Source organism: Zalophus californianus, chromosome 4 (assembly GCF_009762305.2).
Source record: "Zalophus californianus isolate mZalCal1 chromosome 4, mZalCal1.pri.v2, whole genome shotgun sequence".
NCBI lineage: Eukaryota > Metazoa > Chordata > Mammalia > Carnivora > Otariidae > Zalophus > Zalophus californianus.
Genome location: NC_045598.1, coordinates 147,735,769 through 147,754,150, shown reverse-complemented (window position 1 = coordinate 147,754,150; position 18,382 = coordinate 147,735,769). Strand labels below are relative to the sequence as shown.

Sequence of the window (18,382 nt, the reverse complement as noted above, 5' to 3'; positions counted from 1 at the left end):
AAGGGTGGATCGTAAATGTATTTAGAAGTGGAATTGATAGGGTGTAGGAAATGGATTGGACGTGGAAGGATAATGGTGTGGAGGGAGGAGTCTGAGGATGATTGTAGTGTTTGGGGCTTGGTCACCTGGCGGGGCGGGGGGGCGGGGGGGGGGAGGGATGCTGTACCAGAGGTTGATATCTAGTAGGAGGCACAGATCTCCTAAGGCAGTGGTTCTAAGTACAGCTGTCAAGGGATTGTGAAGCAAGCTAGATGACTTGTCTGGTTCTCAGGAGAGAGTCGTCGCCTGGAGATAGCACTGGCCCGACTTCTTGCAGTAGCTGACCAGGCTCGCATCAGAGACTAGAAGGAAGCCAGTTCAGGGAGGAGGAGGTGAGGCCCCGGTGGAGACAAGAGGCCAGAGGCCGGGAACATTCACTAAAACTCCTAGCTAGAGCTAGAAGAATGTTACCACAGGAGAGAAGGAATAAGAAGCTGCCCAACGGATCCAATGGTGCTAAGAACCCAAATAAGATATTGAACAGTATTTTGGGTGAATCACTTGAGTTTGTACCTTTTGTTGGGGGGGGGTGGGTGGCATGGTGTCAGTGGAAGTCCCATTGATGGGGGAAGAGGGTATAAATAGGGGTTTCATTATTATCACCATTATTTTGATATTTCTATCACTGAAGAAACTTTGGAAATCCCTTCTAAGGAGACTAAAGAATATAATTGCTTTGCTCTACTTGTACCTCCAAATCTGTGGGTTTTTTTGTTTTGTTTTGTTTTAAATTTTATTTATTTATTTGACAGAGAGGCAGGGAAGGGAACACAAGTAGGGGGAGTGGGAGAGGGAGAAGCAGGCTTCCCGCGCTGAGCAGGGAGCCCGATGCAGGGCTCAATCCCAGGGCCCCAGGATCATGACCTGAGCTGAAGGCAGACGCTTAACCGACTGAGCCACCCAGGTGCCCCAAAATCTGTGTTTTTATTTTTATTTTTTTCTGGTTTTTTTTTGAGAGAGAGAATGAGAGATAGCATGAGAGGGGGGAGGGTCAGAGGGAGAAGCAGACTCCCTGCTGAGCAGGGAGCCCGATGCGGGACTCGATCCCGGGACTCCAGAATCATGACCTGAGCCCGAAGGCAGTCACTTAACCAACTGAGCCACCCAGGTGCCCCCCAAAATCTGTGTTTTTAAATGGAAAAAGTCTGTATTTGTCCACTGTTGTACTAGGTTCTCAGCAGCGGACTAAATTCTGGGACTGAGTTGATACATGAAAGGAGATGAAATGTTATGCTCCCTGCCATTACAGAGCATTTTGCCGTCTGGTAGGGGGTATTAGACAAACGAGTAATTATACAGTTATTTATAATCATTGCAGTTAGCCCTATAAAGAACAATTAGATGGTACAGGAGAGCTTCCAACACAGGGGGCTGGGGAGGGATCAAGGACACCTTCCTTGAGTAAATGAATTTGAGCTGAGATGGGTTTCCCAGGCTGATAGGCCCTGAGGTGAGGCGAAGCTTGCAACCGATAAAACCAGAGAGATGTGAGAGGAGATAGGAGAGGCCAGCAGAGACTAAATCTGTCTAGGTTGTAGATCTTTTAAAGGGTTTTGGATTTTATCCTGAGAGTGATGATAAACCATTGAAACACTTTAAAGATGGGAGTAATTTGATCCAATCATTAGACTGTAAAGTTCTTGAGGGCTGTGATTTTCTTTCGTGTCCAGTGTCTTTTCTCTGTGTCTAAAACAGTACCTGGCACTTTGTAGATGGTTCAGGTATTTTTGAATAAATACTTTTATTTCGGCGAGTGAATAGTTTTGTGTTTACCAAGATCATCCCACCTGTTGTGGGATAAACTGATTGCGGTGTAGGGTGAAGGGCATTGCCGACTAGCTCCTGAGAAAGTCCTAGGGAGCCATGGTGGTGCTTGAGGGTGCTCATGGCGATGGAGAAGCACATTTAGGAGGAAGAATAATTTGATGGTGACCCATGTGCAAGAGGAAGACATTCAGGATGTTTTATGTAAGAACAGCAGAGTCTTGCAGGGATATCTCTAAGTAAACTGTGACATAACTTATCCTGCCTTTTTCCAAATGATTCGTCCTGCTGTGTTTTGGTGTTGGTTTTTAACATTACCATGAACCTCTAGATTCCTACTTGCTCAAGGTTTAATTTTATTTTACAGCCAAGCTCTGTAGGGGGAGTTTGACATAGACTATAAAAATGTCTCCTGAATCTTGTTGTCTACGTTCTTAAGAGCCACTTCCATGCGGGATGCCAGTATTATTTCTAGCTTAGGCTATTGCAAACCAGAACGCCTGCTTCTTTTGCCTTTCTTGCCCTATTTATTCTCTGCTCCATGTATACCCATAATATAAGATAGAAATGAGCATATCACACAACTACCTAAAAACTCTCAGGGCTTTCCCAATTGCCTATCATGTGAGGTCTAAACTAACAGTACTGGTTGTTTTTTTAAGAGCATATTTGATTAAATTCAACAAATAGCCATTTGAGCTCCTGCTCCTTACTTGTCTGCGATTTAGCCACAGGTATGTACATACCCTGTGTACCTTCATCATTTTCTGCCTTGATTCATTGGCTCTTTTTTTTTTAATTTAATTTTATTATGTTATGTTAATCACCATGCATTACATCATTAGTTTTTTGATGTAGTGTTCCATGATTCATTGTTTGCGTATAACACCCAGTGCTCCATTCAGTGCATGCCCTCTTTAATACCCATCACCAGGCTAACCCATCCCCCCAACCCCCTCCCCTCTTGAACGCTTTGTTTGTTTCTCAGAGTCCATGGTCTCTCATGGTTGGTCTCCCCCTCCGATTTCCCCCCCTTCATTTTTCCCTTCCTACTATCTTTTTTTTTTTTTTTAAACATATAATGTATTGTTTGTTTCAGGGGTACAGGTTTGTGATTCAACAGTCTTACACAATTCACAGCGCTCACCATAGCACATACCCTCCCCAGTGTCTATCACCCAGCCACCCCATCCCTCCCACCTGGATGTTGGGACCTGATGGCACCAGTTGTGTGTAGGATCCTCTGCAACAGCTCCACACGCCTTCTTAATGGCACTTAACGTTGGCAAATAAGATATTACTGGAGGAAAATTGTCCATACTTAAAGATTGTAAAATGTTTGGATCACTTATTATTTAATGGCTTTTTTCCATTTTCTGGAATGATCTGCAATTTGGCAGCAGGGTGTTCTATAGATACATATGATCAGTTTGTGGGCCCTTGGTGATGCCTGTGTCTTTCTCTGCTCCTTACATGAGCAGGGGTTACTTTTCTGTGCATTTGGACGATTTGGTTTTTCCTTAAGTATTTTTATCACAGCCATTCAGCGAACATTTGCTTGCTGCCTGTGCCAGGGGTTTCAAACTCTTCTCAAACAGGAGACTCTTCCTCCCCCCCCCCCCCCCCCCCCCCCCCCCGCCAAAGGAAATCTTAAATAGAACACTAGTGCATAAAGCACCTCAATGTAGAACGGTGCTGGTTGAAGTGGGGTAGCTAAACCCTGGGCTGCATGATACCCACGTGGTGGCCTCCAGGAAGTGGTTCTTAGACTTGACAGCAGGAGTCACGGGAGTAAAGGTGGTGACAGCTGTGGGAGAGATGAAGGAACTAACACGTGGAGGTAGAAATTTCTGCATTCTCCAAGCTGACACACTGTGGTTGGGGAGACATTCAGAACCAAGAGAAATATTACAAGTACCAGCTAGATAAATGCTCGAGAGGAAGGGAAGGGAAATTCCCACTGTTGTCCCCATAAGGACGTGATCCAGACGTGATTGAAACCATTTTTTTCTAGAAATAGTGATAGATTAGTATGGATTCACTTCATTCTTTTGCCCGTCTTCCATCTTAACCCAAGTTCGTGATCTTTAAAGACATGAAGTTGGTCTTCAGGCTGTCCTCTCTGATTCCAGGTTAGCTGCTGGCCCAGCCGCTGACTGAGTCCTTGGCTTTGTGCTCATTCGTGCAGTTCCTCCCGTGTTTACTAATTTCCTGTCTTCCTCTTCTGCTTTTTCAGAGCTGAGAGCTCACTTGTCTTAGTCGTTGGGTTTCCAGCTATTGTTTTTTTTACCCCTTAACCACCAAATGAAATCCTATGCAGAAGCTCAATTTATAAAACACGTAAAAGATCTGAATGGGATTGCAGGTATTTAGGATGAAGTGAGAGGCACTCCTCATCCCTGCTCTTTCAGTCTGCATTGTCACCTCCAGGGACTCCTGCCATGGAGCCATGATTCTAGTATGGCGCCGTGGTTTTGTGATGACGGAAGCATTCCTTGGCTGAGTTCTCTAATAGGGTAGCCACCAGCCACAGCTGTGTAGCCGTGTAGCCACGGCTGTTGAACTCTTGAATGTGGCTAGTGTGACTAAGGAACTAAATTTTAAATTTTGTTTAACAACTTTAATTAAAATTGACATGGTCACGGTACAGTAATATTGGAAGATGAAGTTCTAGTATGATGCTAACTCTCAATTTAACATTTATGGAATGTGTCTTCATTTCAGTTTCCTAGATCATGTATAAAAGAACACTAGTTTTAGATGATCTTGAACTCTGAAAAGGCCTGGAATGAATTCTGGCTTGTAATCTTGGACAGATTGTCCAACGCCTCTAGGCCTCAGTTCCTTTTTATAAGATGGGCAAATCTGTGGTACCTTTTCACAGTGAGATTTAAAATGAGACAAAGCATGCCGAGCTTTTGGTACAGTGCCCAGTGCCCAATTCTAGATGACTTATCCTAATAAGTTGGTTTTTGTGTGTGTATTTTTTTGCTTGTAAAAATAAAACATTCTTATTGTAGAACATTTAAATAAATGAGAAAATAGCAAGAAATTAAAAATAATGTGTAATCCCACCATCCATAAACAAGCAACAGAAAAACTTGTGGAATGTAGGAAAAAATAGTGTTTTTGGTTCATAATACACTTTGCTGTTTTGAATGTGCATATGTATGATTTCACAATTAATGTAAAAAAGGGAGCTTTTGGTGACTGTGGGTTATATGTATATAAATTGCCTTAGCCTTTTTACAAATATTATATAAAAGGCCTTTAGAGAATATATTGTGATTACTGAAAGGCTGGTGAATTCAATAATTTATTGGTGTCTTTTTTAGATTTATCTTTGGTGATTTAATGTTTTTAGAATATAGAAATTCTTTTTGGAATTCTTTTAGGATAGTAGAACAAAGATGGAGATGATTTTAAGTTAAATTTATCATGTCTCTTGAAAGTTCTGGAGTCTCAAAGTTGTGACTATAGACACCCCTTATGACATTATAGCAATATGTATTCATTTAAAATACTAAATGTATCGAGCACCTTCTGTGTATCAGGCACTATGCAGAGTACTGAGAATATAAAAACAAGTAAGATGTTGTCAGTATCCTTGAATAAAATATGATCCAGGTGTAGAGACTGACTTGGTTCTAAGTACAGTGCTATGAGAGGGATCTAGACAGAGAAGATGGGGCTGTCTGGATCAGCTGGGGATGGGGTATCAGCGCAGGGGGCTCTGGCTGAAGTGACACCCAAAGAAGTTTTAAAGGAACGATGGACTTAACCAGGCAGCAGTGGGGTGAAGAATATTCTTGGGAGAGGAAAGGATGTGGTGTGAGGGACGCCTGAGTGACCCGCGAGCATTTAGAGCTGCATTAGTTCAGTATGGAGTTTGGAGTTCAGAGGTGGGGATGGGGTGGAAGGGAGAAGTGAAGATGAGTCTGGAGCAGTTATAGGAATCAGATGGGTCCCACAGGTCTTTCAGTGCCCTATTAAGACACATGGACTTTATGCTGAACATTACAAAAGTTCTTTGAAGATTACTAATAAGAGAGGAGTTAATAAAAACCACATTGAGATACCACCTTACACCAGTTAGAATGGCAAAAACTGACAAGGTAAGAAACAACAAATGTTGGAGAGGTTGTGGAGAAAGGGGAACCCTCTCACACTGTTGGTGGGAAGGCAAGTTGGTACGGCCACTTTGGAAAACAGTGTGGAGGTGCCTCAAAAAATTAAAAAGAGAGCGACCCTATGACCCAGCAATTGCACTACTGGGTATTTACCCCAAAGACACAGATGTAAGGAAAAGAAGGGCCATATGCACCCCAATGTTTGTAGCAGCAATGTCCGCAATAGCCAAACTGTGGAAAGAGCCGAGATGCCCTTCACCAGATGAATGGATACAGAAGATGTGGTCCATACATACAATGGAATATTACTCAGCCATCAGAAAGGATGAATACCCAAGTTTTACATCAACATGGATGGGACTGGAGGAGATTATGCTAGGTGAAATAAGTCAAGCAGAGAAAGTCAATTATCATATGGTTTCACTTATTTGTGGAACCTAAGGAATAAAATGGAGGACATTAGGAGAAGGAAGGGAAAAATGAAGGGGGGAATCGGAAGGGGGAGACGAACCATGAGAGACTATGGACTCTGAGAAGCAAACTGAGGGTTCTAGAGGGGAGGGGGGTGGGGAGATGGGTTAGCCCCCTGATCAGTGTTAAGGAGGGCACGTACTTCATGGAGCACTGGGTGTTGTGTTGAAAACAATGAATCGTGGGTCACCACATCAAAAACTAATGATGTATGGTGACTAACGTAACATAAAATAAAAAAAAAAAAAGGAGGAAGAAGATCTCTGATCCCATGTGTGACATATGTGGTGAAATGATTCTCCAAATATCATCTGGAGAGTGGAACAGGTTGAATAGTTCAGGGCAGGGAGACCGTTCGGTGGGTTATTGATTAGACCAGGTAAGAGATGATGGATGAGGAGGCTTTGAATCCAGGCTGGGGAAGGGAATAGCCCTTTGGATGTTTGGATGTAGAACTTGGGACTAGAGGTATAGCTATAGGTCATCCACACAAGGGCCATGGGGTGACCGTCACCACACAAATGAAGTCACCAAGGAAAATGTATAGAGTAAAAACTTGAAGAGGAACTATGAAGGAACATTGGGGGAGATACCAGTGGTTATCACAGAGGTGGAGAAAGGTGAGCCATAAAAGAGACAGAAGGAGCAGCCGGGAAGGCCCGAGAAAAATGAGAGCGTTGGAATTGTGGAATCCTGGGGACAACAGTATTTCAAAAGGAAGGAAGTGGGAAACAGCGTCAGATGCTACAGAGATGCCAGGTAAAGTACCCAGTGTTTGTTGGATTAATAATGAAGAGATATTTAAAGAGTTGCAGTGGGAGTTAGGTTACATCAGTGTAAACTTGATGTTACATTCCAGTATTATTTGAGTCTGAATTTTTTGGTTTCACATGAAAAGTAAGTAACTCAAACTAGGTTTTAGGTAAAGGAGGGATTGACGGACTAGAATCGGTAGACGCTTTGGAAGATCACATCGTAGGAATTTTAGAGATGCAACTAGCCCCAAGGATCTAGGAGAATGACGAATTTTACTTAGCATCATTAGGATAATCTCCTGCCATTTCTCATCATTTCTTTCTGCCTGTTAGTTGCCTTCTTTTTCATGAAATACCTGCTTTCTAGACATGGAGGGCAGTAGAGAGTGCAGTTTTCTATCTCTGGAGTGGGATTGTTTTTCTTCCTTCAAATCTGTAGGCAAAAATGTTGGAGAGTGACTGACATTGCCCATCTTGGATGAGTGCTGTGCCTGAGCCAGCTGCTGGTATCTTGGTACAAGGTCATGAAGGAACATGGTGACTCCCATGGTGTTATGAGATTAGTGGGTATGGCAGGTCCCAGTATGGGGAGGGAAATTTTCTAGGCAGACAGTCTCATAGGTGTCCACTGGAAGTATGTGAAAGATGGAATGGGAAATGAGGGAGCAAAAGTGAATGTAGAGTACTCTTAACCTTGGCTATGAAAGTGAGTGTTTTAATGGTAACCAAACAGAAACAAGTGGACATTGATAGGGTTATTTCATAACCAAATCATTGGTGGAGATTTAGTAATGAGTATTGAAAATGAATTTGAAAACAAGAGGTAGATGTTAATTGTCATGTTTGTGGGTAAAGATTTCTCTGCAGACACATTCTTGTGGACATAGATATTTATGTGAACAGAGGAAGTCTGGTTGTAATCACCAATTTGAAAATAATTGTGTGGTCCCTTTATTGTTAGATTTAAGTTCTCTGAGTAGTCTTCTTTGTGTTTGAAATGAACATAAGCCTTATCTGCAGAAAGAAAGCAGAGAATATTAGAGTTTGCAAAAGATCCCTGAGGTCATATAATCTAAGATGCTTAATTTTATGGGTACGAAAAGTAGACTCCAAAGAAGTGAAGTGAAGGAATCACAGATATAACAGTGCCTATCAGAAGGAGAGGGTCTGTTTCTTCCTTGGGTCTCTGATTAGATAGTGAGGAAGTCTTTTGTAAAACTTCTTCCACAGACCTCCCTTCATGACTCCTTGTCCAGAATAGGAGCACAGCCCTTACCTCTGAAACCTGTTGCTGATAAAGGGGAATGTAACAACCTAAGCAAAATCAGGACTTTCCAGCAGGAAAGAAAGGGAGAAGGGCTGTTCAGTAGGAACTCAGCAGTATCTGTGACATAAACTAAGCTAAAGAGTATTATATTCTGTGGACAACGGGACATTTATTCCGAAAGGTTTTAAATCATGGAATAGTTAAGATCATATTTGTGTTTCAGAAAAAAAAAAAGTCATCATCAAACACCTGTGATAAGATGTGAGGTAACAGATTATTCTTACACTTGCCTGAAACCACGTAAGTTGATCGCAGAGTTGAAGTACATTTCAGGTCCCCAGCATCTTCCCATGTTACCTACATTCCATTTTCTAATTATATATTTATATACTGTTGTTGGTTGTGTGTTTATCTTTTAAATGAAACATTTAAAAAAATGCCATCAAGTCGTTTTCCCTGGTTGGGGTGATTGGGTATATAACACGTACATACACATAGACACACAGCTGTCGTCCACATAGGCTGTGGTAAATGCTAAAAGAAAGGCCCAGCAAGCATGTGTGGCAAGCACCTGGGAAGAGCTGTGAGAAGATCTGTAATGGGCAGCAAAGAATGGGGTAGATGGGGCAGATCCTTCTAGATGAAGGAAACAAAAAGAGAGGCAGAAAAGGCAGGGAATGCCAAGGTGCCCTGTATAGGTAGAGCATGGACGTGGGGGAAAGACATTGGAAATAAGGCCATGAATGGATCACAAAGAGGCAGGCACAAGAGAATGGAGATCACACATGTTGGTGCCTGACATGAGTAGGCACCATGTCAGGGTCCTGATGAGGCAGAGGGGATTGTATCCGTATTCTTCTTAGGAGGAACTGAGGCTCAAGATTACTTGCCTGAGGACCCACTGCTAAGGGTTGAGTCTACATTTGAAACCAAGTCTGTCTGAACTGGGAAATTCGTCTATTATTCCAAATAGTCTTCCATTGTATCATTCCATCATGTGTAAAATGTTAGCATTTGACTCTTAGTCTCAGGTGCTATTCAGGGGTTCTGAGCAGGAGTGAACATTCCAGAAGTGCTCAGCGGCGAAGTGAGATGGCAGCATTGTGGAGGCTGGATGGCTACCATGCCGGTCTGCAGGCTCCTGTAATGTCTCCACCCAGACAGTGGAGTCACTAAATGATTCTGTTGTCAGGCCTGTATTTGCTGTATTTTCCATAGAAATCAAATTCTGTACCCAGTTTTGTGCCTCCCTAACTGCCTTCTCCTTTCTGGTAGTAGTACCTGAGTTCCTCTTGGGCTTATTCCTCTTTATTGAACATCTTACTCCTATAGCTGGTGCTTACTCAGATCAGACTAACTCTGCCCTAACTGCTAATTCACCAAGAGTTTTCTCAATCCATAACATCTCCTGGACGTAGCTAGCTCTTCTATTATAATTGCCATGATGAACTTGGAGAGAAAAAGATGTTCTGTCTGCCAACCCTGAACTTCCTATTTACCCTAATCATCTCTAGAATAGGATGTAAACAAGAAAAATATAGAATGCCTAGTCTTCGTACCTTAAAAACACATCTGGAACTGTTTGAACTAACTAAAAGTAAAATAAGTGCTATGGTAGATTATGCCATACCTTTTCTTTTTACTTAAAAAAACAAAAAAGGAAATGGAAAACATACCACTTCTAGAAGGCCTTGACACTGAATTGGATATTGAAATGGTATCAGTAATGTATTTATATATGCCACATTTTCTTCCATGTTTCAGCCATCTTTGGTACATATGTGTTGGATATTTGCCAGGTGAGTTGAAATGTTACCACATAGGGGAGATCTTTATTTAGAAGTGGTGTGAATCCTTAAGGTAGAAGTAAAGTCAATCCTTTTGATTATACATACCTTCCCCCTCTGATAGAGATGGTTTTTCTTTCTTTCTTTTTTATCATTTTGTGTCAATCTTTCAATAAATGTCAGCATTCCCCTGCCGCAACTAAAAATAGAAATTATGTCTAAGAACAGTATAGTTTTCATAAACTTAAAAAATTGCATAAGAAATATTCTAACTTAATATTGGTTTTACTGTATCCTCTAATTTGAAGTGGAGTGAAATACTTACGTGGTTGAATCATAGCTCTTTTGCTGTTTGCTATAAAAGTTTCAAGAATATATATTTCAATTTTTTTTTTTTTTTTTTTTTTTTTTTAGTAATCCAAAACAAATGCAACAGAACTCAGCATACTTGAAACACATTTTCTGAATTTATCTTAAATCTCTCTACTCCAGAGGGTTTGTGTGTATGTGTGTATGGGTTAGGCCTGGCTGGTTACTTCACCATCGATCCCCATCCGGGATTGATTGCACTGAACAGCACAGAATGAGTTACATATGGTCCCACTTTGTCTAAGTTTGTAGGACCTCTGGGTTGGAACTCCCATTTGATCAGAGTAAAGCTGACCATCACAGAAATCTGGCTAAACTCAAAATCCTAAATATATGCACGTATACATATATTCCGGTTAGAATTATATATTTCCTGTTAGAAGCAGTGGTGGTTTTTTGCCATTTATTGGCTCAGTGGTTATTGTTCTTAAAGTATCAGTGTCATTTCAAGGATCTTAAAAAAAAAAAAATCACTCATCTGCCTTTTGTTGTTGTTGTTGTTACTATTATTAAGATCATCTTAAGTTTGAAGAGGAAACCCCATTGTCAGTTTTATCGTTCATTTCCTTTTTTCTTAGCATCAGCAAACAGAGTAAAGAAACACAGAGATTAAGATATGGTTTCCAGTTTAGGTTTTTGCTCAGGAGGTACATCGAGGTAAGTAAGGGGTAGGGGCTGTGCCCACTAAGTAAGGCTCCGCTTTTTGGGGTGGACGAAGCCATCCCGAGTAACTTTCTCTTCACGTAGGCTCTTTTCTCCCTGGGTCGGTTTCTTCTCTCTTCTCTCTTCCTTCCATTGCTTTATTTTTTTTTTTTTTTTCCTTCTTCCCACTTCCCCCTCCCCCCTCCTGCTCTTCCTTTCTCGGTCTGTGCAACCACGTGCTTTGAATCTGTGTATCTGGACTGCCTTCTCTCACAGTTCAGCGTGAGTGTTAGCAGAATGAAAACCAGATGGACCAGCAGTTCCCACTGTTATCTCCCAGCCGACTCTGGCAAGCCTCCCCCAATCCCTCCTTCCTTGGCATGACAGAAATATTTGCCTTTATTTAGGGAGACTTGTATTTGCTGCCGTACCTCTTCCCTCAGCTGCAACATAAGCGGAAAGCTATTTATTTATTCCCTTGTTGCTGAGGTTGGTTGAGGTGAGTAGACTGTGCAGTGATTTTAACTGTTGAAGAAGCAGTTTTAAACCTGCCTAACTTCTGTATTCTTCTAGAATAAGTGATTTATCTGATTCTGGGTGTTAAGTGCTCGGGAATTGCAATACGAAGATGAATTTTGAACAGGAAGATAAAGGTAGAAATGCTTTCCATGGTGTGTTCTTACTATCATTTCCCTTAGAACACGTATTTACTGAAGGGACAGTTGTCGTTACTCAGCCAGTAGTCGAGATTAAGAATTAGAGACCCGGCTACTAGGTTATCAAAATGCTGTTCTTAGGATGATTATATTTTCATTCTTTTATCACATTTTCCCTAATATGGTATCAACATTATTTCACCTTTAAAATGTTATGTTCTGTTGCTACCCAAGTCTTAACAAATCGGCTCTGAACCAAGGTGTGAGCTAGGTTTGGAATTGCCATAGTAGTAATTTGGATTTTTCATTTTTAAAAAATAGACTTTTGAGTAATTTTTGAGAATTTCTCCCTATGGCTATCATAAGGTTTTAAAAGACTCATTCTTGATCAGTAGTCTGTGTTACTTTTCGGATAGTCCAAGTGGGAAATATCTGCTGCTGAGAGTGTAAGAGGCATCTCAGTTTGGGGGGGGGGGGGGAGTGTGTGCGCACGCGCACACAGGCACACAGTGTTTGTAGAAAACTGGATCTAAAGAAACTAACAAAACCCACTTTTTTTTACTGGAGATTTGTCACTTTGGTAAATAGATTTGACTGAGAAAAAGTTCAAAATTTCAAAGGAAAAGTATACTTAATAGAAAAGAATCCTGCAGCTCAAATGTTCGTTATTGGGTAATCAGGAAATTTCTCCATCTCTGTCACATACTCATGAAAAAATATAAGGAGGGCCTTTAGTTCTCAATTCAGGGGTTTTTCCATTTTTATGCTGCGTGAGATTATTAATTGAAGTATTGGTCTCATGTTTTTAAAACGGTGGGCCGTAAACTCACAAATTCTGAGTAAATTAGTTCAACTTCATTGTGTAAAAGACCGCATTTATGTAGTGGTGATTTTTCAAACAGGGCAGAGCAATGTTGAAGTAAGAGGTGTATCTGGGAAACATAACCCGCTTCATCTAATACGCCAGAAACTAAGCGTGCAAAGGGAATGGCAGGTGTTACGCAAAAATCATTGCAAAATGCTGGCTCCTGCGAGTATCTCACCTGCATAACAGAGCTTCAGATTTGTGTCGTTTCTGAGCTAAAGGGTTTTTATTACCATTCTACTTCCCTGTCTGTTTTTTAGCTCTTGCTAATGTTGGCTTCAGCTTCCAGTGAGGTTGTGCTGTTGCATATAACACTACCAAGGTAGCATCTGCCCAAGTCAGAAATAACAATAGGATGTAAAATAACCCAGTTACAAATGAGGTCCTGCCATCTGTGCTACACCTTCTTAAGTGGGGTTTGGATGATAAAGTCCTGATTTAAACTTCAGTAGATAAGCCTACTTTATTGATAGGAGACGTCAGATTTCTTCTGTTCACTTGCTTGTAAAAAAGATGAACCCCACTTAAAAAACAAAAAAAAACCCCAAAACAAAAAAAACAATGAAGGTGCTTAAGGAGTAGAATAACCTGTTCCTGGTGGCGTCCTCCAGATCGGACTGAGAAGCACTCCACGATGCCAGACTCACCTGTGGATGTGAAGACCCCGTCTAGGCTGACTCCTCCCACCATGCCACCTCCCCCCACAACTCAAGGAGCTCCGAGAACCAGTTCATTTACACCGACGACTCGTGAGTAGGCATTGCTGCATGTCCTGTTTCCATTTTGAAGTCTAAGTTTTTTTTTCCTGCAAATAAAAATTAAGGAAAAATAAGATCCAGCATCAATGTGTTATACAGAAGTGAAGCACCTCTCCCACCTCCCCCCCCCCCGCCCCCACCAAATGGTTTAATGGCCAGGAAGTAGGTATTGAGCCTGTACAGACGTATAGCATCTTTGGGATAGTTTGTATGACCGCCAGTATTTGCCCGCCTTTTCATTTTTGCTTCACAGTTGTAGTCTGCTTTGGTTTCCGCAGTGAAGAATACTGTGCATTAGTTTGGTCTGCGACTCCATTTGTTACCACTGTCACTTTTAGTTTGACTTAACGTGTAGCTCCTTATTTTAGTTTGTACGTTTTGCCTTGGAACATGTTAATATCCTACAATTATTTCCAGGTTGCTTCTGCTCTTCTAATACCACTTTCTTCTGTTATTTACAAATAATATTAAAATCTAGCATCCTTAAGTTAGAAGGGGTATGGCTCTAGGCAACAGTCACATACAGAAAACTTTCTGAAATAAGGAGCATCTTTCTTGTCTTGAGCCTGTCAGACTTTTATTAAACCTTTACTCACTTCCAGCTCAGCTCCGGCCTCGTGTTCTGAATCCGGGGTGTGTACTGCTTTCTGTGCCGTCCCAGGAAAGGACAGACCATTCTGGCCGAACAGCAACTTCTCTTCCTGTCCTGTATGTTCTAGTAGGGACAGTGGATCGCTTTGTTTCCAGTCATTCTCGGAATCCTGGTTAAAATTGTCCTAAAGGATTTGTGAAACTAATAAATGCTATCGGTTGCAGATAATACTATTTACAGACCACGTGCCATGAAGCCTATATGAATGAAAAATAACTAATGGGCAAAAACAGATAGATCCATGGGATTATAAGGGATTGGCAAAACACACAGCCCAGGCTGTTTATGCAGCGTTGCACTGCCATTCAAAAGACCTTTCCCAACGTGGAAGGGGCAGGAGGCTGTGGCAGTGCCAACTTGTAACCCTGTCATCTTGTATTCGGTTTGTTGTTTCCCAAAGCCACAGGGACAGGCATATGTCTCCTGTGAGAGGTCCTGGTGAGCAGTCATTCCATGACGGGTTGCTGTGGTGCTCATTTGGGGCAAGGGACCATTTCATTATCTTGAAGCTTTTAAGAATAATAGAGGACTCAAGACATCATCAGACCACTGTTGGAGATAATCTGTCAAAACTATATTAAAAAGATGGGTTTGGTAAAGATGAGTTTGTCGAATTAGTGGATTTAATATGATAAAATCAACATTTTCTTCGGTGAGAAATGTGCCAAATTTTCTAGTCTTGTCCTTACAAATTATCTTGATGTTCAAATAAATTTTATCGGAAATGAGGTTATCAAATTACCACGAATCCATGCTATTAGTTGGAACGAGATGTCCCTTTTCGATTTCTTGAAATAACTCTCTGATAATTACCATATCCATTTGGCTTCTTATATAAAATTTGCATTTTCCCTAAAGAAGTGGTTAAGAAATACGAGGGGGAGAAAATAGCCTTCTAATTGGGTGGTATAAGGTTAAAACTTGAAAGTCCTATTTCTATAAACACAGCTGTCAGTTGTGTGTACAAAACATGATTAAAAATGTTCAGTGATAAATTTAGTCTCCACCAAATGTACGCTTTCTCTAGGGGAACAGTTTAGAAAGGAATGGTCCCGTTATATTGATGTAAGCCTGTGACAAAAGGCTGACATCCCAACGCTGTTTGTTCTGTGTTTGAAGCATTTCAGGTGGTTGGCACATGTGCACATGGAGGTAGGGCTGACCCTGTGTTACAGCCGACTCCCATTTATTACCAGCTTCCGTGTAGAATACCCTCATGCATGGTGAGGAGTTAGACCCATTTAGTTACAGAGTACCCGAACAAAGCTCCAACAGTTGTTAAATCACAAAATCCACCAGATTTAAAGGGAATGAAGCTTGGTTATAATTTCTTTGTGCATATTCCCTGTAAATTTATTTATTTATTTTTCTTTCTGATTTTGTGCTCTTGACAGTAACTAATGGCACGAGCCATTCACCCACAGCCTTGAATGGCGCCCCCTCGCCGCCCAATGGCTTTAGCAATGGGCCCTCCTCTTCTTCCTCTTCTTCTCTGGCTAATCAACAGCTGCCCCCAGCCTGTGGCGCCAGGCAGCTCAGTAAGCTGAAACGGTTCCTTACTACCCTGCAGCAGTTTGGCAATGACATTTCTCCAGAGATAGGAGAAAGAGTCCGCACCCTCGTACTAGGACTGGTGGTAAGCAAACGGAAATGAGCCCAATTTTCTGGGGTAAGGGATAGTGTGTGTGGGAGATTCCAAATAGAGACTGTTCTCCCAGCTATTTTGTTCTAATATAGTCTACACCTGGAAATTGCATGTAAATCTGAGAATTCTGAAGTACCCAGGTTCTCAAGTGTGCATAATGTATGCACCTCCCCACCCCCGTGGTTTCTTTTACTATTTGACTAATAAAGATAAGGTTCTACAAATTTATTATTTTCTTATCCATAAATGTGTGTGTGTGTGTGTGTGTGTGTGTGTGTGTGTGTGTGTAAAAATCCATAGGTATAATCTCTTGGCATGACCAGTGGCTTTCCACAACGACAGTGTTTTTGTTATGTTAATGATTCACTTAATCTAATTGGGTGCTCATTTTGACGTAGTTGCTTTGAGAGATTTTTTATTATCAGTCTAGAAATGAACAAGGATTTATAACCAGGAATACATTCTTCTATGTGTTTTCATTTCTGAGGCTAATAACATTTTTAAAAAACTTTTATTGTGGTAAAATATACATAACATAAAATTGACCATTTTAACCATTTCTAAGTGGAGGGTTCAGGGGCATTAAGTACCTTCCCATTGTTGTGCAACCATCACCACCATCTGTCTTCAGAACTTTTTCATCACCCCAAACTGTGTACCCATTCAACAATAACACCCCAATTTCCCCTCCCCCAACCCCTGCTAACCAATTGTTTAAAAAAAAAATTCTTTGTTGTAGGTAGAATTACTTAAAACATTAGTTTGAAAACAGAAGTGTGGATTTTAGCACATGAGTCTATATTCTGTACAGTATCACACCGGAAATTAGAACATACATCATTTTGGGGGGGGTCCTAAGTCACTTTTACACATGCTGTGATTTTCTATATAAGTAGAGGATTTATATTTAGGAAGGCAATTTTCCCATAGCAAACCCGAGTCGTAGAGAAGCTGTGAGTCACATATTCAGCCCTCACCTCACGGCTGAACTCAAATTCAGGTAACAGGGGCCAGTTTGCTTTCTCTTGAAATAGATCATTCATTTTTTGATGTGACCGTATCATGGTCAAAGCCATAATGCCAGTTGCCCTTTTTTGCAGAAGAAGCCCCAGAATTAAAGCCTGAGTGAGGGTCTAGTGCAGTAGACATACTTCTAATCGTAATAACTCACATTTGACAGAGAGTTTGCAGTTCACTTTTTTAACTCATACCTCCCTCCACTCTGCACTTTTTTTTGCCTTTCCTTTTTTTTATTCTATTATGTTAATCACCATACATTACATCATTAGTTTTTTGTTTTTTTTAAATTTTTATTGTTATGTTAATCACCATATATTACATCATTAGTTTTTGATGTAGTGTTCCATGATTCATTGTTTGCATATAACACCCAGTGCTCCATTCGATACATGCCCTCTTTAATACCCATCACCAGGCTAACCCATCCCCCACCCCCTCCCCACTAGAACCCTCAGTTTGTTTTTCAGAGTCCATCGTCTCTCATGGTTCATCTCCCCCTCTGATTTCCCCCCTTCATTCTTCCCCTCCTGCTATCTTCTTTTTTATTTTTTAACATATAATATATTATTTGTTTCAGAGGTACAGGTCTGTGATTCAACAGTCTTACACAATTCACAGCGCTCACCATAGCTCATACCCTCCCCAGTGTCTATCACCCAGCCACCCCATCCCACCCACCCCCACCACTCCCAACAACCCTCAGTTTGTTTCCTGAGATTAAGAATTCTTCATATCAGTGAGATCATATGATATTTGTCTTTCTCTGATTGACTTATTTCGCTCAGCATAATAGTTCCATCCATGTCGTTGCAAATGGCAAGATTTCATTCCTTTTGATGGCTGCATAATATTCCTGTGTGTGTGTGTGTGTGTGTGTGTGTGTGTGTGTGTGTATACACACACCACATCTTCTTTATCCATTCATCTGTCGATGGACATCTTGGCTCTCTCCATAGTTTGGCTATTGTGGACATCAATGTCCACAATATCCACTCTGTACTCTTAAGAACAAAAAACTTCTGCATTTCCCACACTCTGCCAGGTCCACCTTTCTCTCCTCCAGGACTGGAAGGTGATCGCCACAGTACTGTGTCTGCATACTGCAGTTAGTTTTGTCAGTCACTTATCTTTTCCTTTTTATTCATTCTTGAGTTTTGCATAATATGCTTAGCAACTCACAAATAAATTAAACCTAAGAACCATGGAATAAGTCCAAAGCAGTGATTGTGTTACGTAAATGGTGAATATGTTCTTTGTAACAAAAAATGGGTTTGTTTGTTTTTTTTAAACTGCTTTTTAAATTTGATATGGTCTCTAACAGTGGTTTCCATAACTTCAGTTACAGAAAAATTTGGTAACTTTAAGCCGATTTCCCACATATTAAAAATGGCATACTTTTGAGTGCGATACTTTTTTTTAAGATACGTATTTCTCTAAAAACCTCTTAGAGAAGTTAGGGGAAGACATTAGTTAATAGTGCTTTGCATGTAATAGGGAGGCAGTGAAAATTTGTCAAATGAGTGAATGAATAGAGAATGGATTTTTTTAATTTTGTTATTTGA

At 41.0% G+C, this 18,382-nt stretch overlaps 1 protein-coding gene across 1 annotated transcript in view; it reads left to right on the top strand.

The window, feature by feature from the left end:
• Nucleotides 1–18,382, top strand: part of RUNX1T1 (RUNX1 partner transcriptional co-repressor 1) — a 131,487-nt gene that overhangs the window by 59,409 nt on the left and 53,696 nt on the right. The window contains 2 exon segments of the mRNA XM_027572929.2: nt 13,357–13,494; nt 15,550–15,791. Of these exon segments, the coding sequence (XP_027428730.1) occupies nt 13,357–13,494; nt 15,550–15,791 (380 nt within the window).